At 42.1% G+C, this 17,985-nt stretch overlaps 1 protein-coding gene and 1 non-coding gene across 11 annotated transcripts in view; one reads left to right on the top strand and one right to left on the bottom strand.

Moving 5' to 3' along the window:
- The window catches only part of CTNNA3 (catenin alpha 3), a 1,507,895-nt gene extending 1,501,592 nt beyond the window's left edge, over nucleotides 1-6,303 (bottom strand). For 2 of the 10 annotated variants that reach the window (XM_070225762.1, XM_070225761.1), the window contains exons 1-2: nucleotides 3,664-3,925; nucleotides 1,562-1,683 (exon numbers count right to left, since the gene is read on the bottom strand). In XM_070225762.1, the coding sequence (XP_070081863.1) occupies nucleotides 1,562-1,683; nucleotides 3,664-3,709 (168 nt within the window). In that variant the 5' untranslated portion in view covers nucleotides 3,710-3,925. Of the gene's footprint in view, nucleotides 1-1,561; nucleotides 1,684-3,663; nucleotides 3,926-6,131 lie in introns of those variants that run through there. The other 8 variants (XM_070225839.1, XM_070225880.1, XM_070225792.1 and 5 more) reach the window with 7 other exon arrangements.
- TRNAS-UGA (transfer RNA serine (anticodon UGA)) lies at nucleotides 4,310-4,391 on the top strand. Its single transcript has one exon. It is a non-coding gene; the product is annotated as a tRNA-Ser (tRNA).
- Nucleotides 6,304-17,985: the final 11,682 nt, after the last annotated feature.

The raw sequence follows: 17,985 nt of genomic DNA on the forward strand, positions 1-17,985 counted from the left end.
GTTACCTAGATTTATTAGGTCTACCTGTTATTATGTGGTATTTTATTCCACACTAAAAAATAAGACAAAATAAGCTATCTGTATATTTGGTTAATAGAATGAGACAACAAATCTGGCTTAACTACTATACATGACTGACCAGAGCTGGCAAGAGTCTGCTTTCCAGAGAATGTTGCTTCCTCTGAAGATTCCTTATTAATTTCTAAATCTCACAAAATAAACAAAGAGCAGTTAATAAGAAAAACAGGAATTTGAGGCAATCTAATTTTTAAAAATAGAGTTTTAGGGGAAAATGTAAAGATAAAAGTAGTCTCTGGCCTTTTTCCTACTCCCTTTTCTCACGAACTCCTAAGGGTGCCAGAAATTATTCTCCATGAAATTCCACCCACTTTAAGCCTCACTCAGAGGAGAATCTCCATCACAGAATGACAATGATGATCATCCTACAGCATGTGACAAATGGCAGCATAATATGCTGGTGAAAAAAAGAAGAAACATTTACAGATCTACTAACATTTCGTAAATGAACCATTTCTTGATAAGATTTGCCTACTCTCTTGCCTGCATTTTCAAAGTCATTTCTAAATATGCTCAAACAAAATAATAATGTTAATCTAATTTTTTTAATATTGTGTTTGTTGTAATGTAATTTCTACATTGCTAGTTCAAAGAACAAGATAGGCAGGAAGGACATTAGTGTCCTTTTGTGAATTTCTCAAAAGAAAACTATAAACTGTGTACAGTGTAGTGTTGAAGGAATTGAATGATCAGAATATAATAATTTGGCTTATTTCCAGAGTGACTGATATATTAAGACCAAATTTTGAAGCCAAGGTACAAGTTTACATTCTAAGAAAAGCATCAGTATCAACATTTGGCAATCCTTTCAGGATAACGAAAATATTCTGGAACTAGATAGAGGTGATGGTTGCACCACATGAAAATGTACTAAATACTACTGAATTGTTCACTTTAACATGGTTCATTTCATGTTATGTTGATTTCAACTAAAAAAATACATAAAAGCAAAACAAAAAATTGGCAAGACAACTTTTACAATTTTCAAGTCCTTTTAAGTTTCTTGCTGCTGACATTTTGCAAGAGGAAAAAAATTTGAAAGGAAAATGTTGTATTTCTTATGTATAAACCAAGTGGGCAAATAATCTTAAATGGTAATCTCCCAAAAGCATTTAATTTGATTGGTGTGTCGTTGTCCCTCCCCACCCCACCCCCACCCCACCTGGTTCTTCATTTATTTTCCTTTCTCTCTTGGAGAGAGAGTCCCAGTCCCCTACTATTCATAAGGTTTTCATGGCCAATTTCTCTCCAGACACAATAATGATCTTTAACTCTTAGAGTAGTTTATTCTAGTATTTACTTCCATCCTTCTAAACAATATTCTTATACTGCTGTTTCTTGAATTTTTAGTTTCAGATTTTCTCTCTTGACTTTTTACTATAAAATATAAGGATGAGATAATAAACTCATGTTGTTTTAAGCCACTAAATTTGTGGTAATTTGTTATGTGGCAACAGAAAACCAATATAAGTCACATGCTCACCCACTGGCCAGAGGAGGGTAGGACACCTTGAGTAACAGTCGAAGTAAGGTTGTATCCAATGGGGGAAGGAGGGTCTTCCTTACCGGCAACTGAAGCGTCATTATCAGTTGGGAGAATGGATACTGGCATAAAGAAGAATAAAAATTATCCACCACAATATATTCAGTATCTGACATCTCACAGGCCTTCAACGTTGAACTCATAATTCTCCCCTACTGTTCGCTCTGTCTGTTGCCATATACACACATCTTGATCTACATGCCACTGAGCCAGAGACTAACAAAGAATACATGAGGGCAACAAAATCTAGTAAAAACACTGGGCTCATATAACAAATTATAGGGGCCAGCCCCATGGCCGAGTGGTTAAGTTCACGCACTCTGCTGCGGCGGCCCAGGGTTTCACCCATTCGGATCCTGGGCACAGACATGGCACCACTCGTCAAGCCATGCTGAGGCGGCGTCCCACACAAAAAAGCTAGAAGACACAGAAGAACCAGAAGGATCTATAACTAGAATATACAACTATGCACTGGGGGGCTTTGGGAAGAAGAAGAAGAAAAGAAAGAAAAAAAGAAGATTGGCAACAGATGTTAGCTCAGGGCCAATCTTTAAATAGAAAAAAGAACATCTCAAAAAAAAAATTATAGTCTTGAATCTGCCATTAATTAGTTATGTGACCTTGGATAAGCCACACATGGGCCACAGTTTCCTGTCTGTAAATAAAGGGCTTGGATTAGCTGTAATGTTTCTTCCAGCATTAAAATTCTATGATTTTTTTTAATTCCAAAAAATCTCATCAAAATAAATTTTGATTTGCTATAAAAGAACAAAAACATGCCATACTGCTCCAAAACACGTGCCCCATCCCTCTCAGTATTCTGCCTCTGAAAGTGGCATCGAGAAACATTTTTAGAGACAGCCACAAAATATTTGCCTTCCACACTCAAAATTAGCTTAATGAAACTACCACATAAAAGACCGGAATCTGGGGGTGGAGTGGAGGAGGAGGCGGAATCACCAGAGGACCTTACCAAGTAAAATGTCCGTTGTTACAAGTCAATATTGTATGGTGTTAATGTCATGAATCATAATATATTTATCATAATTGTTTAGGAACATACGTATTTTATTTCTTTTTCCCTTACTTGCCAGTCTCCACATTAAATGGCAATGCTAAAGACTTAAGGTTGGATCTAAAAGAAGTCATTTGGAAATTCACACTTTTTGAAAATAAAATCTGCAATACTTTCGATCTCTTGGCTCATTTCAGCAATATGATAAAGTACAAAAAAAGGCGATTTCATTTTTTGAAAAGCCTACATTAACTCAGAAAAGTGGAAAAATATTAAATGTAGGTATTTCACTTTTGAAATCCTGCAAAGAAATTTTAATCACAATTGTTCTCACCAAAAACACATTAACTTTGTAATAGATTCTTTTCCTTTGCAGTCATCCTTTCCCCTCAAAAAAAACAAACCTCAGAGTAGAATTTTTGGTTTAACTATTTTAACTATAATCGTTTCCCATTATTGTCAAGGTTTTAAACAACTGAAGAGAATTCTTAAAAGGGGAAGAAGTCAAGAAAGAGAAAGATCTTTCAGTAAATATTATCATTCAACTGCACAGAAGAAAAGAATAAAAAAAGACTTCAAGATCAAGATACAACTAATAAAATAGTAAGACTAAATTTTAGGTTATCTCAGAGCACATGCAGAATCTAAGAACAAGATAAAAAGACAAAAATTTATCTCTTCTTGGATACTATCTCTTGGAAAACTGCAAGTTCATATATACGACAAAACATGCCTGGGAATGTCAGGAATAACTTTTTTCCCATACAGTATTCATAGAGAAATCGGGACCACTTGTGCAGCTCTCCCAAGTTAAAAAAGAGACAAAATTTCTAAAAGCAAAAATCTCAAATTAGATGAAACATTCTTAGAATTCTCAAGTATTTTGCCGCGTTCCCTGCCTTAATTCGCCGAGGTGGGCGAAGATGGTACCCGGTTCTGCGAGCTTTAACGAAATAACGCAAACAAAGCACCTAGCGCAGCACCTACAAGGGAGGAAATGAACAGCATTTACAGGTAGAATGCAGACCTAGCGTGCAGAACTTGGTTCTCAAACCATCTCCAAGGCTCCCCATCACTTGAGAGAGCTGAGACCACACTTAGGGCCCAATTTCTTCCAGAAGGGCTCACTGGGGAGAGGAGAATGAGAGATGACTGCATGGGCAGCAGCCGGGGAGAGACGAGCCCACCGCCCCACTGCTCACACCCCTCACGTTCTGCAGAGAGAGGAGGGCTCCGGGTGCCCGGGCCCCGGGAAACTCGGTCGGGAAAGCAGCCGCTCAAAGAAATGCAGAAACTTTCCAACGCGCGGGCCCGCAGCACTGAACAGGATAGATCTGTGTTTCACAGCTCTCTCAAGGACCTAATGAAGAAGCGGGAGGGCAAAAACCAGATCGGCAACCAGAAGCCCAGCAAGGTTGCGATTTTCGGAGCGCAGCGAAGGGAAGGGTTTCTAAGACCTTCTCAGTAAAGGAGTTTACTTAAACTACTTAAGGAAGTTTCTAGTATTTCTTCACTTCCCAGATTTATCTGCAGCAACTTGAGCGGTCAACCCCAGCCGCCTCTTACAGAGCAGAGCTCCGGGAGGCTGTAGGCCCCGCCCGTTTGCAGGCCAGGCGCGCGTGCGTGCAGTTCTTATTACACTAAGCTGTTTCCGCCTCCCCGTTTCTCTCGTGGCAGCGATGGCCGAGTGGTTAAGGCGTTGGACTTGAAATCCAATGGGGTCTCCCCGCGCAGGTTCGAACCCTGCTCGCTGCGGAAGCAGGTTGCTTCGGTTTTTCCACTTTTAACTACTACCATCAAAGGATACTGCTGACACTTGCCGCTGTGTTTCCCAGACTGCATGCTAAGCAGCGCGTTTATAGAGAAGCTTTATGTACCCCAAAAAGCCGATAAATGTCAGTGCTGCGAACATACCCTGTATAGGGTGAAAGAAGCCTCCCTTTGTTCTAAACGGTAAGCTAACGGTTTTAGAATCTTGTTCCTCTATGTTTCGAGCAAGTTTGCAAAATAAAAATAAAATGAATACAAATATTGGCAGAAGTTTTCAAACTATCATACCCGGAACAAGCTATCATCCCTTTACAACTGACGGCAAGACTAATGCTACTTCTCCTCCCATGCCAGAATCACCTCCAACGGTTCCCCCACTACATCCAAAAGTCATGCGAAATGCAAGATAATAAAAACTTTCAAAAGTTCGACTTCTAAAACAAGATAGATACAGCCACATAGTGGAACACTGTGCATGTAGCCACTACAATGATATTAACGATATGGGAAGGATTTCCTAACGCACTGCCAAACGCGCAAAGTTGGACAGGTTTGAAAACGAAACACATTGTGATCACATTTTTGTCAAACAATTCATTTATATAATCATTTATGTGGCAGGAATGGGAGAATAAGACTGAATGATTGGGGGCTGGAAAGACGTAATCAAAATGTTAACAGTATTATTTCCGCGTGCTGGGATTTGGGGGGATTTTAATTTTTTTCACATAGTTTCTTGCTTAACTGAGTTTTCTAAAATTTGTATATTGGCCCAGTATTTTTTTTAATAATAAAAGAAAACTGTGAGGTTAGTCTTTGAGACCCTGCACATCCCCTTTCTGCTCCCTTTTGCCCAATTTCACCATCTCCCTTCCACCCCGTGCTTTCCAGGTGCTCTTATAGAGTTCCCTGACACCTCAAGGCTGGGAATAGTTTTCTGTGGTACCTGAGGGAGATTCCACCCACACAGCCCCCATCCCATTTGAGACTTGAAGGAACATAAACACTCGCCACATTCACATCTTCAATCCATCCTCTCTGCCCAGTCCCCACCTCTTCAGCCCCCATTCAAGTCACTTATAAATGACGATTTTCATTTCCTAGCTGGTCTCCTTCCCTCTTTCAGTGAGGATCACATTCAGCTGCAAATAACAGAACACCCAACTCTAGTGACTTAAACACGTAGGGGTTTGTCTCAAGAAATCTGGGAGCAAGCAGTGCTCAGATGGAACAGGGAACAAGGCTCTTTCCATGTTTCTGCTCTGCCATTTTTTATGCATATGCCTCATCCCCTGATTGTTGTCTCATCGTCCTAAGATGGCTGCTATACCTCCATACCTCACATCTGTATTTACCTAGGAAGGGAAGAGACAAGAACCCTAAGTTTATGTCTCATTTACTTGTAAATGGCTACCACTAGCTACAAGGAATTCTAAGACAGTAAGTGTTTTTAGCTGGGAGTATTGCTACCCAAATCAAAATTGGAATTCCATTGGTAAGGAAGAAAGATGGATGGATACTGAGTGGGCAACCAGCTGTAACCGCCACACTTCTCTAACAGGAAAGTCACAACTTGTAGGCATCAGGCCTTCAAACAAGCTCCCTGTCTGCCTTCCCAGCCTTCCTTCCCTTCTCTCCCATCTCTTTTTGGGATATCAGAAAGCCTCCCAGCACTGCATGCTGGCTCATGCCTTTGAACCTTTCTACGTGTTCACATACAATTACCTGGAATATTCTCCCATTGCCTTCATCCTTCTCCCCTCATTAGAAGAAGAAGGCTGCCCATCATTTGAACTCCCTTCCTACTTAGGAGTCTCGCTTTCTTTTTGAATCTAGATGTCAGGCTGCGATCCATTCCCCCCACCACCACCATCTCCATCATAGAAACTGAAAAGCCACATATTTGTTTTCCCAGACTCCCTTGAAGCTATGGAGACAGCATTGTGACCTAGGCCCAGCCAATCAGATGTGCCCATCCCCAACTTTCAATCTGAGCTACCAATGCAAAGAAGCAGGGTGGGTAGGGATCCATCCTGGTGCTGAGCAGAGGCCACAGTGGCAGCCACAGGGATTGCTAAGGGCAGTGGCACCAGGCCTGCGATTGGGGTTTACAGTTGTTCAACAGCAGTGACAGCAGTGTCTACACCAGACCGGTTTTGTGATGTCATTCTATCATGATCTTGGACTCTGCCTAGCCTAACTTACTCCTGTCCCATTTTCCAAAAGTGGCTTTGCAGCCTTCTTGGCAATTCTATGAAACAGTCAATATTCTTCCAGTAAGTTACGTTTTCTGCTTAAATGTGCCCCAATTTTTTTCTTTTTTCTTTTTTTTTTTTTTGCTCCAAATACCACATACAGCTTCCCTCCTTACCCCACCGTCATCACCTGCTGGGAAAATTCTCTCTTCAAGTTTCGCTTTCTGGGTAAAGCATTCCTGCAATCCCCCAGGCTGACTCAGAAGCCCCTTTTTGTTCTCCTCTTCCCTGTTCTAGCAAGGATCACATCGACCTATTTCTGCCTGTTTGCTTCTCTTCCACTAAACGGTAAATTCCCTGAGAATGAGTAAAAGGATTATGTCTCTCATCTTTGTATCTCTGCCTAATACTGAGAAGGTACTCAATGAAATGTTGATGAAGAATGAATAAATACATGAGTCAGCACGTAGAGCCCCACTCATCCCCAGAAGGCCTAACAAAGGGGAGGTGGGGAGAGGGGGTCGACATGCCATCCTCCTTTGGAAGGTCACTCACTTTTGCTTTAGTATGAGTTAATTTAATGTACAGTATCCTACCCCTAGAATATTTTTAATTTAAAAAAGGATAGAGAACAGCAGCCTAACGATGTACCTGTCATTCCCTTCGCATTGCCTTCCCTTTCCTTATTTTTCCCTTGCATTCTTTTTCTTTTTCTTGCATTCCCTTGTCTTCTAGCACTGAAAGGGCAGACTGAACCAGTAGGCAAGCATGTGCAGACCTTTCTCTCTGCGGGTCAACCCCGACCTGGTCACCCTGAGAGCGGTTCACTTTCACCCTGGCGTGCGTGCAACTGGGATGTCAGCTCTCTCCGTGGCGAGCAAAGGAAAATACACGGAAGATTACAGAGGGGAGATGTGGAAGGGGTTCGGCAGGGCGCTCCTCAGAGGACACTGCTTCCACCCCTCTTTCCATGTTTCTCTTCTCCAGAGTCCCTGCACCCCCTCACCCTCCTGGCATTCCCTAGAACCTGCTTTTTCTGACCCAACTTCACGTGGTGCACAATAGTGAGGATTTTCCCTCAAGACCCCAACTTTTTCGCTCTTTGATGGTACAGAGCAATTCAACCTCATCCTTGTGCCTTGTTATCAGTGTGCCCAGCAATCAAAGAGCCACCCTTAGAAGGCAGAGGCGGTTATAAATATGACATCAAACTCTCCTTCTCCCCTCCCAAACATTTCTCTTCTCACTTGTTTTAATACAAGATAAATCCTGCAACTTCCCAGAGTTCAAAGGTTTTAAATGTAAATAGACCAAAGTGAATTTTTTGCAAATTGTAATCAATTATCTGTAAACAAATAATGCTGATCATCCCATCCATCTCTAATCCAGGTCCTTCTCCATGTTCCTCATCCCAGTGTGTGGCATCTGTAGCCACGGAGCAGGACACACCCATTTGGAATCATCCTGATGCTTCCTGTCCTTCGCTCCATTTCCTCTCCAACCCAAGTGCCACTGAGTTTACCCCTATATGCTCAGAATCCACTTTGTTCGAAATCCGCCACTGCTACCGGTCTAAGTCAATATCGCCTCCCATCTCCACTACTTCTCAGCCTCTTGTCTCTCCCATCCACTCTTCCTCCCCTCCACTCTGTTGTCTATAAAATAAAATTTTCTTTAAAATGCACATTTGATCTCATAACCCTTTTCCTACAAACTCTTCTGGGGATCCCCATGTGTTCTTACATAAAGACTAAAATCCCTAGCATGACCCCATGGCTTCCCATGATCCTGCCAGCATACCTATTGGGCTTCTGCCACTCATTCTCTAGTCAGGTGTACTGTCCTTTCTTTTAGTTCCTTGAATAGACCAAACTCTTTCCCACCGTAGGAATTTTACACATCCCAATGTCATTCTCCCCATCAAATTAGTCAGATTCCCTTCTAATGTGATTTCTTACCATTTTATTCTGCTTCACAACCCGTATCATACTTTGTGATACATTAGTGTGACTATTTGCTTAATTTCTCCCTGAGTGTGAATGTGGGGGGCATGTGTGTGAGTGTGTGTTTAACCACTAAATCCCCTTATCTGGTACTGAGTGGACCATCAATAAATAATTTTGTTGACTGAATTTCGTGGTTGTGAGGGTCAGAGAGCAAGAGGTCTCAGAATACCTGAAGGAGGGGAGGTAGAGACTCCAATGAGGGCGGGTAGACTCTGTTTTCCTTCAGCTGCGGGGAATGAATCAAAACTGTGCCTGCGAGATTTGTGCCCTGACTGCATAGATCAGCGGGAATATTGCAGCTGAACCATCTAATATATTGCAGCACAGTTTAGTGTGATTTATGAAGCTGTTATTTTGTTTTAACACACCGTGTTCATTGTAAAGGAGTTTCTTCCCCAGAGGTTTCATCAGTGAAGGCATTGCTGTGTAGTGAGGCAGTGGAAAGGGAATATGAGACAGGGCCGGCCTCGGAGATGTGTAAAGCTTATATTCTAAGTCCCTCTGGCCTTGTCTCATGCCCACTTTTGGAGGCCTTGCTCCCCAATGTGTCCATGTCCCCAAGAACATCAGGTCTTAGGCCCTCTCTACGTGCTAGAGTACAAATGACTAATAATGACACCCAAGTCTTAGCCCCTGCAGAGGTTAGAGAAACAGAAGCTCTGACACTGGAATTTCCAGGTAAAACAGACGACTTGTTCTATCTGAAGCACTGATAGAGAAAACTTAGAACTTTCAGATCTTGTTCTAACGACTAATATACTTCCCAACCTATATGAAGTTGATCAGTCATGCTCACCCAAGCTTGTAGAGTGGATGCCATGGGAAATGAGTTATTTCTATTTCCTTCCCACTCGCCCCCACCTCTACTCATCAATCCTGGGTCTGGGGGCACTCTTGCATGGATTGGACTCTGAGACCTAAAGAGTGGATGTGATGGACTTAGATTTACCTTAGCTGCTTTGTCTGGTACTGGGCTGCCAGGGGAGGCTTGAGTGAGCAAGGCCAGGTCTCCATTGGCATGCCTGGGCATTCAGAAGACTCCAGTGACAGAAAACGTGACCCATGGGCTTTACGCTCCTGATGCTGTCTGCCGCTTGAGGTCAGGGATGGAGAGGACTCAGGGACTGGTAAGCTTCTCACTCAGGTGCTGAGGTAGGCCACAGCTCCAGCCTGGTCAGCTCATAAATCCCCTGGCCCCACCCCAGGGATCTCAGATCCCTTTTTCTTCCACATCACATTTGTCCACAAAGACTTTTGAGGAATGTGTTTTTCTCCCAAACATATTCATTTGAGACAAGACTCTCAGAGTACTTGTCCAGTGAGGGAACTTTAAACACATTTTACCTGACAGCATGAGTCAGTCCAAGAGATGAGTATACACAGTATCCATATAAAACGTACTTATTTTCCAGATGTTAAGACCCATACAGCAGTGGAGACAGACGGTTAGTGTTTTGAAATAATGTGTGTGAGGATATTGGAGCACAGGAACGCCCCAGTTAGATTTTGTACACACCTCTAGTGCAGAGGCCAGCAAACTTTCTCCATAAAAGGTCAGCTAGTAAATATTTTAAGCTTTGCAGGCAACGTGGTTTCTGTTGCTGCTACTCAACTCTGCCTTTGTAGCATGAAAGAAGCCATAAATTAATGAGTGTGGCCATGTGCCAATAAAACTTTATTTACAAAAGCAGGCAGCAGGCTGGAGTTGTCCCACAGGCTGTAGTTTACCAAACCATGCTCTAGAAGACTCTGCCCAGCACAATAAAAAAGGTCTTTCCAAATTACAACTGTTAGCATATGATTAACTGGGACATCGTTAAGAGACTAGTTAACATTTCACTAGTCCTTCCTGGTTTGTACACATCTATGAAATCTTCTGATTTCCATTAACATAAAGATACCAAGAAAAGACATCAGTAATATACACATGAGGCAAAACTGGAAGTGACTGTTTCTAAACATTTTATCTCAACACATCAGAATGGTCCAGAGCCTTCCAGAATTCTCTCCTATACATTGTGCTTGTCTGCTCCACTCACTCGTGAGACTGGATGGGTTGCAAGCCCTGGAAATGTTTGCTTGTTTTCTCCTCTTTCTGTAATATGCCACGTGAGCTACTGCTCTGAAAATTAGAAGTACTGTATCTGCCCTTCACCCCTTGAGCATCTTAAGGTGTGATTTGAATCAAGGTTTGCAAATTTATTTGTGAAGTAGCTTGAGGCAGTAGGAGGAACGGTGGCTTTGAAGCCAGAGCAACCAGGCTTCAAATCCAGGCTCTTTCCCTTTCTTGCCATGTAACTCTGGGCAAGTTACTTAACCTCTCTGAACCTTAGTTCTTTATCTACTAAGCAGTAATAATTATTATTTCTACTGCATGGCTTTGTCAGTGGTAACTGCCATTTTCTGAGATTTAACCACAGGCCAGGCACTGTGGTAAGTGCTTCACATGCATTGTCTCATTTAATCCTCAAAACGGACCACAGCTAGTTTACTAGTGAGGAACTGAGGATGAAACCTCATGCTGTTACTTCCTTTCCCCTTTCTCCCCAGCAGGTCTCTCGTAAAGGCGGGAACCAACCTGAGGGCACCGCTGGACAGGGATGACAGAGGCTATTTGATTCACGTAACTGGAGTGGAATTTTCTCTGCTCTGTTGTCTCTCTGAGCTGGATGAAGGCGGGAACAAGTTCCCTGGGAGTTGCAGTACACAGCTGAGCAGACTTGGCTCTGGCTGAGGACTGTGTCAGGCCTTCTTTGAGAGACTTGCAGCTACTCTGACATTCTCTCTTATCTGAGCTTTTTTTTATTTTCTGATGCCTCTTACAGCTCATTATTGGTTTTACAAATATAATTTCCCAGTCTGTGTTACATTCCTCCTTCCAACTCCAGTCTACTCAATTTTTTAACTATATATATAAGCTGCATGATATGTGTCAATGACCCCCTAATGTGAGATATTCTGTCCCTGGGAAGAAAAACCCGAATACGAAGAGCCTTTTCTCTTGGGTCCCCTGCACTGGCTAGGTCTGTCCAGACACCACTAGCATTGCCTCTTTCTAGACACTGATCTGAACACCTGTCTCCCCTGCTCACAGATCCCCAGTGGATCCCCTTGTCTGGCAGAGTAAAGACTCCCTGGTTTGGGCGTCCTAGCAACCTGCCAAAGCCCTTCATAATTTGGCCCTAACCTCCTTTCAGTCATCTCTCACACCACTCCCCACCGTGACTATAAAAGCAGGCGGACTGGCTGACACACGCCCACAAAACGGATTTAGCCATTTCTGGCCCTTTTCCACATTGGCACCTTTGGCTGTCCTTAGTGGTTGACTTGGAATATACAGACCAAGCAACACACTATACACACAGATTTGAAGACATACACATAAATAAATCTAACATATGTCAGATACGCAAAATCCAATCTGTGCTCCTCTCTGTTTGTCCCATGTTCAAGAAATATTCCAGAAAAGCTAACAGGAACATCAAATATATTAGAGATATACCAGAGAGATGGCCGAGAACTGAACTCCTATTTTATAGCAAGATAAATAAAGCAGAGATTTTTAAAATTAAATCCTATTAATTTGCTTATTGAATAGGTAATATATTCTCATGGTTCAAAATCACAGTGGCTCCCACCCACTCCTGTCCTTCTGCCACCAAGGTCCCCTTCCTGGACCACCAGTTATCAGTTTCTCATTTTTTCCTTCAATGCCTTCTTTTTGCACATACAAGAATATATATTTTTTTCACAAACATTAGCATACTGTACAAAATGTTCTGGATCTTCTTTTGTTATTTAAAAATATATCCTGAACATCTTCTATATAAAGAGCATTCTCATTGACAATGGCCTCTGCCAGCTCAAATGCCCTCTGCGTCAGAGCTCACTGCCTCAGAATGAATGCACCATAATTTATCTAACCAAATCCCTATTGATGACCATTAAAGGTGTCCCAAATCTTTTGATTTTACAAAAAAAAAAAGTGCTTCAAAGAAAATTTTGTGTATATGACATTTTCTAAAGCAGGGATCTTAATCCCAGTCATCCATTTTCATGTAGAATTGGGGGAAAGGAATCGGGCATGAGAAATCCCAGTGGTCAAAAAGTTCTAAAAGCATAGTCTACCCTCAATAAAGCTGAAAAAAATTAATAAAATAAAAGTATAGTCCACACCAATACCCTACAAAGAAAGAAAAACTCTCTCCTCTGCTGATCTAGTCCATCTGCAGGGAAGAGGAGGCGCCAGAAGTGAAAGTACTCATTTACCTTTTGACATTTCAAATGAGTCAGTTCTTGGAAAGTGTCCCTTCCCTTTCTCCTTCTGTTTCCTCTCCTTCTCCTTAATTCCATATTCTACCCAGAAGCTACTGGGCTTCCTGGAATTTTTATTAACAATTCAAGATGCTCCAGTAATAATTTCTGTGACCACAGCCTCTGCTAACTCAAATGCTCTCTAGGTGAAGTTCTCACTGATTCTGCCTCATAAAAAGGACAGTAAAGACTGGAGTGACAAAGGATGCAGGTCTGGAACCTTCCCTGCAGAACGACAAAGATTACATATAAGGCAAGGGAGTGACGGGAGGTCCATGAGACCCACTCTGTGGCTGCTTCTGCTTGCAGAACATTTCCAGGGTGAGATGTATGACTGGATGAATTTTTTTCAGTACCTACGTTAATATCATGGCACAGTCCCAACTCCTTTGGAAGACTGACTTGAGGGTGGATTCATTTTAGAAACAAATTTATTTCTAAAATGCAGGCAAAGAGGCTCAGAGACACTCTTATCTATTGCTTTTCCCGTTCCTGCTTTTGCCGTGAAAATTAGCCAATATATCGTTCAGATCTACTTGTGACAATTTGATTTTGGTTTACATTTATCCAGATGTGAAAAATGACCACTTCTCAGGCAGATTGATGCCTCCTGAGCCACTCATTTCTAACATGTATTAATATATGAGCGCCATCTTCAATAGGATGCCTTTCTAAATTATTCTTTGTGTTTTCCCCCACTGCTTTTTAAACTTCATTAACAAAAATACCCCTCTAACCATTTTTCCCAAGATTGTCTCTGTAAAACATACAGCCTGCTGCTGACTAGGCTGTATCTTCATATTTCAGTATTTTAGTTGCTCTTTTTTATTATCTATTATTATTACTACAGCATTTGGGAATTTCTCATTGGGGGAAATGTTTGGCTGTTGGGGAAATAGAGATTTTCATGTTTCCAGCTAAAGCTCACCACACAGCTGTTAGAACTTTTCTGCAATGGCACAGGTTCTGGTGGGCAGTGTCCACTTTTTAAAAATGATAAAAGTATCAAACCACTTGCATCTGTTTTAAAATGTAGGTTTTATTGTTATTCAGGTGTGATGAGGACAACAGGTCAGGAGACTGTCCTTGAAAAGAATAGTTTGTTATTCATAGTGTCCAAGGGGAGGGAGCATGCCACCCATGGGGGCAATGCATGGAAGCTCTGGGTCTGTCCCAGGCAGAGGCAGCGACCGGGAAACGTGGGCTCCAGTCTTCATTTGGCTTCTGCGGGAAGGAGCAGGCAAGGCAGGGAGCGCAGGTGTAGAGCTGGCTAGTTTGAATGATTTCAGCAGGCTCTGGGGCACAAGGGTTGTCTCTAGGTGTCTGTAGCTGGCCCTGGGACAGTTAGAGCAGGGGAATAGTGGCCCAGAGGGTAAGAGCCTGAGAAAGGAGGTGCTCAGTGAGTGGGCTCAGGATCGCTTCGTTCACATGTGAAAGGCGCTCTTGCAGGTGAGTTGTTTACTGTCTCCAGGAATTGGCTAGTCCTGGGAGGGGCAGACTCTCCAGATTTAGTAAGGCTCCATCTGTCACAGCATCAGAAATATAGAAAAGAAAAAGGCATGACTAGTGCAGGATCGGTCAATATCTCAGCAAGAAACAGAAGGCACAGTCGAGTTAGGGCAATTCTATATGGTTTAACAAAGAGACACTTTACAAAGGTATGGAGAGGGTGCAGAGAAACCTCAAGGGACAGCAAAGCTGTCACCACGCCTAAGAGGGAGGGAACAGCCACCATAAGCCAGAAGGAGAAAGTTCTGAGGAGAAGGCTGCCTCAGAGGAGCACTGCCCTCCCTTTAGGAAACAGAAGCCGTGCAAGGTGATCCTGCAGGGAGGGACCGCACCTCTCCTCCACCTCTCTGCGCCCTCGCTGGGCCTCCCCATTGGCCAAGCCCTGCTGCCCAGCGCTGCAGCTGAGGACGGGGCAGAGAGCGGGTCTGAGTGGTCAAAAGGAGATAGCCAGGACCCTGCCTCACATAAAACTTGGGAAACAGAGAAAATAACAATCATTATGTATAATCCAGCACCGTAACTCACCAACTTTATCACTGTGATGCATTTCCTTTCTGTTCTATATTTATATTATTTAATATATAGTTACATTAAAAGTTAAATCACTGACACTTTCAAAATACAGAGATGCACAGAAAAACAATATAGTATATATTATATTTTATATTTTCATTAAAATTATTTCGTAAGCATTTTGCTGCTCCTTTGTCTTCATAATCATGATTCTTAATGGCTCTATAAAAGACTACTACAGTAGCTTATCAAATTTAGTGAAGTAGTTGTTGCACACACAGGCTACTTCCTTTTTTCTTTTTTGCTAAATAATGTTAAATAGTGTTGTGATATACATCTCTGAGATATAAGCTTTTTTCCATATTTCATGTTATTTCTTTAGGATCTACATCTCCAAGAATGGGAATATTGAATCAAGATATGAACGTTTCCGTGGCTCTAAATACATATTCCTAAATTGCATTGGTAAACAGTTGTACCAATGTATAGTGCCACCAGCAATGCATAAGAAAGCTGGGATCGTGGAATGCTCATCTTCATTGAGTATTATCACTTGCAACTTTTTTTTTCTTGCTAATTTAACAGGTAAGCACTCTCCTCATTTTTATTAAATTTGCTTTTCTTTAATTACTAGTGGAGTTTCTATGTTTTACCATATGTTTGTTTACTAGTTGTATTTCCTGTTCAATTTCTGACTTTCTACTGAATCAGCTATTTGTCCCTAAAGCTGTGCTGACAGTGACCCTTGGGGGAATCCTTGCTGAAAACACTAGAGCATCATGGTGGTAAGATAGCCATTTCAAAGGAAAGAGGCTAATGAATTTCAAGCTGAGCGTTCACGGTCTTAATATCTACTTTTTTGGAAAGTTTATAACTCTATTAGGTTACAAGATTTATCCACTCCTCCCTTAGCATCCTTCTTTCCCCATGTTCCAACATTTAAAATAACTGGTGCAAAATTAAATGCAGCCTGAATGATTGCAATAACCAACTGCTGTTACTTTCTGTTCTTTGTTGGCAACATGATGGTTCAGCATCCACTTTGGGAGATGCTAGAGATGCTGGCTTTGACTGACTGATTCTGAGATACATGTGGGTCTATTATGGTCTAGATATCATCATCATCATCACTATTTTTATTATCTTTATAGTCATTATCTTCTCTCTATCCTTACCTCATAGGCTATTTGAGGAAGTATCTTCCTTGACCCACCAGGATTCAAGCCTGTGGGAGGTTTTTTTTGTAGCAGAGGTTCTCAAACATTAGAAGAATCACCTAACAGAGCTTATTAAAAACACAATCCACGAGGGGGTGGAGGAGGGCGAAAGGAGTAGAAGGGCACATGTGTACCTTGACAGATGGTAATTAGCCTCCGGGTGGTGAACATGATATAGTTTACACAGAAATCGAAAGATAATGATGTACACCTGAAATTTATATAATATAAACCAATGTTACCTCAATAAAAATAAATAAATATACACACACAAACACGACCCTTGTACCTCACTGTTGAAGATTCTGATTCAATAGATATGAGGTAAGCCCAGGAATCGACACTTTTTTAAATGATTGATATGCAGGGCTGTCTGCTGACCACACGTTTCAAAACACAGGTGTAGATCCTTGGCATATGAAGTATGTCTGTACTGAAAATATTCCAGGTAGGGCAGAAAAGAGGCTGGGAGTGGGGAGGAGGGGAGTAGGGTCCAGTAGTAGCTCCTTCTGGGCCCATTCTCCAAAAGAGTCATTGTGGAGGAAACCGCAAAAAAGACCAGAGTTGAGTGGAGAAGGTAGTCAATGTGGGGCAACTTTTTTATATGCAAGCGATACAGTGGTCCACAAAACAACTTGTCCCTATCCTGTTGAAGGCTACCATCCAGACACTGAATTCATTACAACATCATTTAGTGATGTTGAATTACATTTTCAGTGTTGTAACACCTCCCTACACGCTATTTCCTAACACTCTAAAATGTACCTCTAAGCTTCCGCATCAATCCTACCTCTGACCACAAAGTTTCAGATAACAAATGGTCCTTGGCACACACATATTCCCTTTGTGAACGAAAGTATTTCTCTTCCGCACAGCACTGACAGCAACAAACTGACCTGAGCAACTTGCAGAATTGCCAGATTGTTTAAGATTTCTCCAGGCCTCTCTAGGCTTTATTCATGAAACCTCTGTGGTGGACAAAGATACTAGCTGACCACAGAGTGGAGGTGCAGAGGCAAAGAAGCAACCAGGTCTGGAGTCCACATCATCACAGCAAACCAGCACATGCTTTTGGGGTGGACTCTTCTCCTACTTTAGCTCAAGGCTGCCATCCTGTGGCCATCTGAGGAATGGTGACTCCAGCTTATAGGTCGGAAGAACTTTCTTTTAGGGGACCATGTGAATATATTACTGGGGGAAAAAAATCTTTACATTTCCTTGTGGTATCTTCCATCAATTTTTAGTCTAAGTAGAACCTGCTTTGATAATTTTGAAAGTAGAATAGTAAAAATTCTACCCAGGGGCCGGCCCAGTGGCATGGAGGTTAAGTTCACACGTTCCACTTCAGCGGCCGTGGGGTTCACCTGTTTGGATCCCAGGTGTGGACCTATGCACCGCTTGTCAAGCCACTCTGTGGCAGGCGTCCCACATATAAAGTAGAGGAAAATGGGCACGGATGTTAGCTCAGGGCTAGTCTTCCTCAGCAAAAAGAGGAAGATTGGCAGCAGATGTTAGCTTTGGGCTAATCTTCCTCGAAAAGATCTTAGAAATCCCCTTATAAAGAAACAGCCAGCCTTTTTGTAAGACTACTTCACCAAAATGCCAAAATCTTGATGTGTCACTCTGCTAAAATCACTAAATATCAGCTTACACATTTTTCACATGGTAACTTTGCATAGTGAAATTCCTCTTTTTCCTGAAATGGAATCAGTCCTAAGGAAAGATCTCGTTCGATATTCACTGGGCTAAGCAACCTGCACGTCTTTGAAGTGCTTTCTCTGGCTCATTTTTCTTCAGGGCTTCAACTGTACATGCCTATCTACAG

This window comes from Equus caballus, chromosome 1 (assembly GCF_041296265.1).
Source record: "Equus caballus isolate H_3958 breed thoroughbred chromosome 1, TB-T2T, whole genome shotgun sequence".
NCBI classification, from domain to species: domain Eukaryota; kingdom Metazoa; phylum Chordata; class Mammalia; order Perissodactyla; family Equidae; genus Equus; species Equus caballus.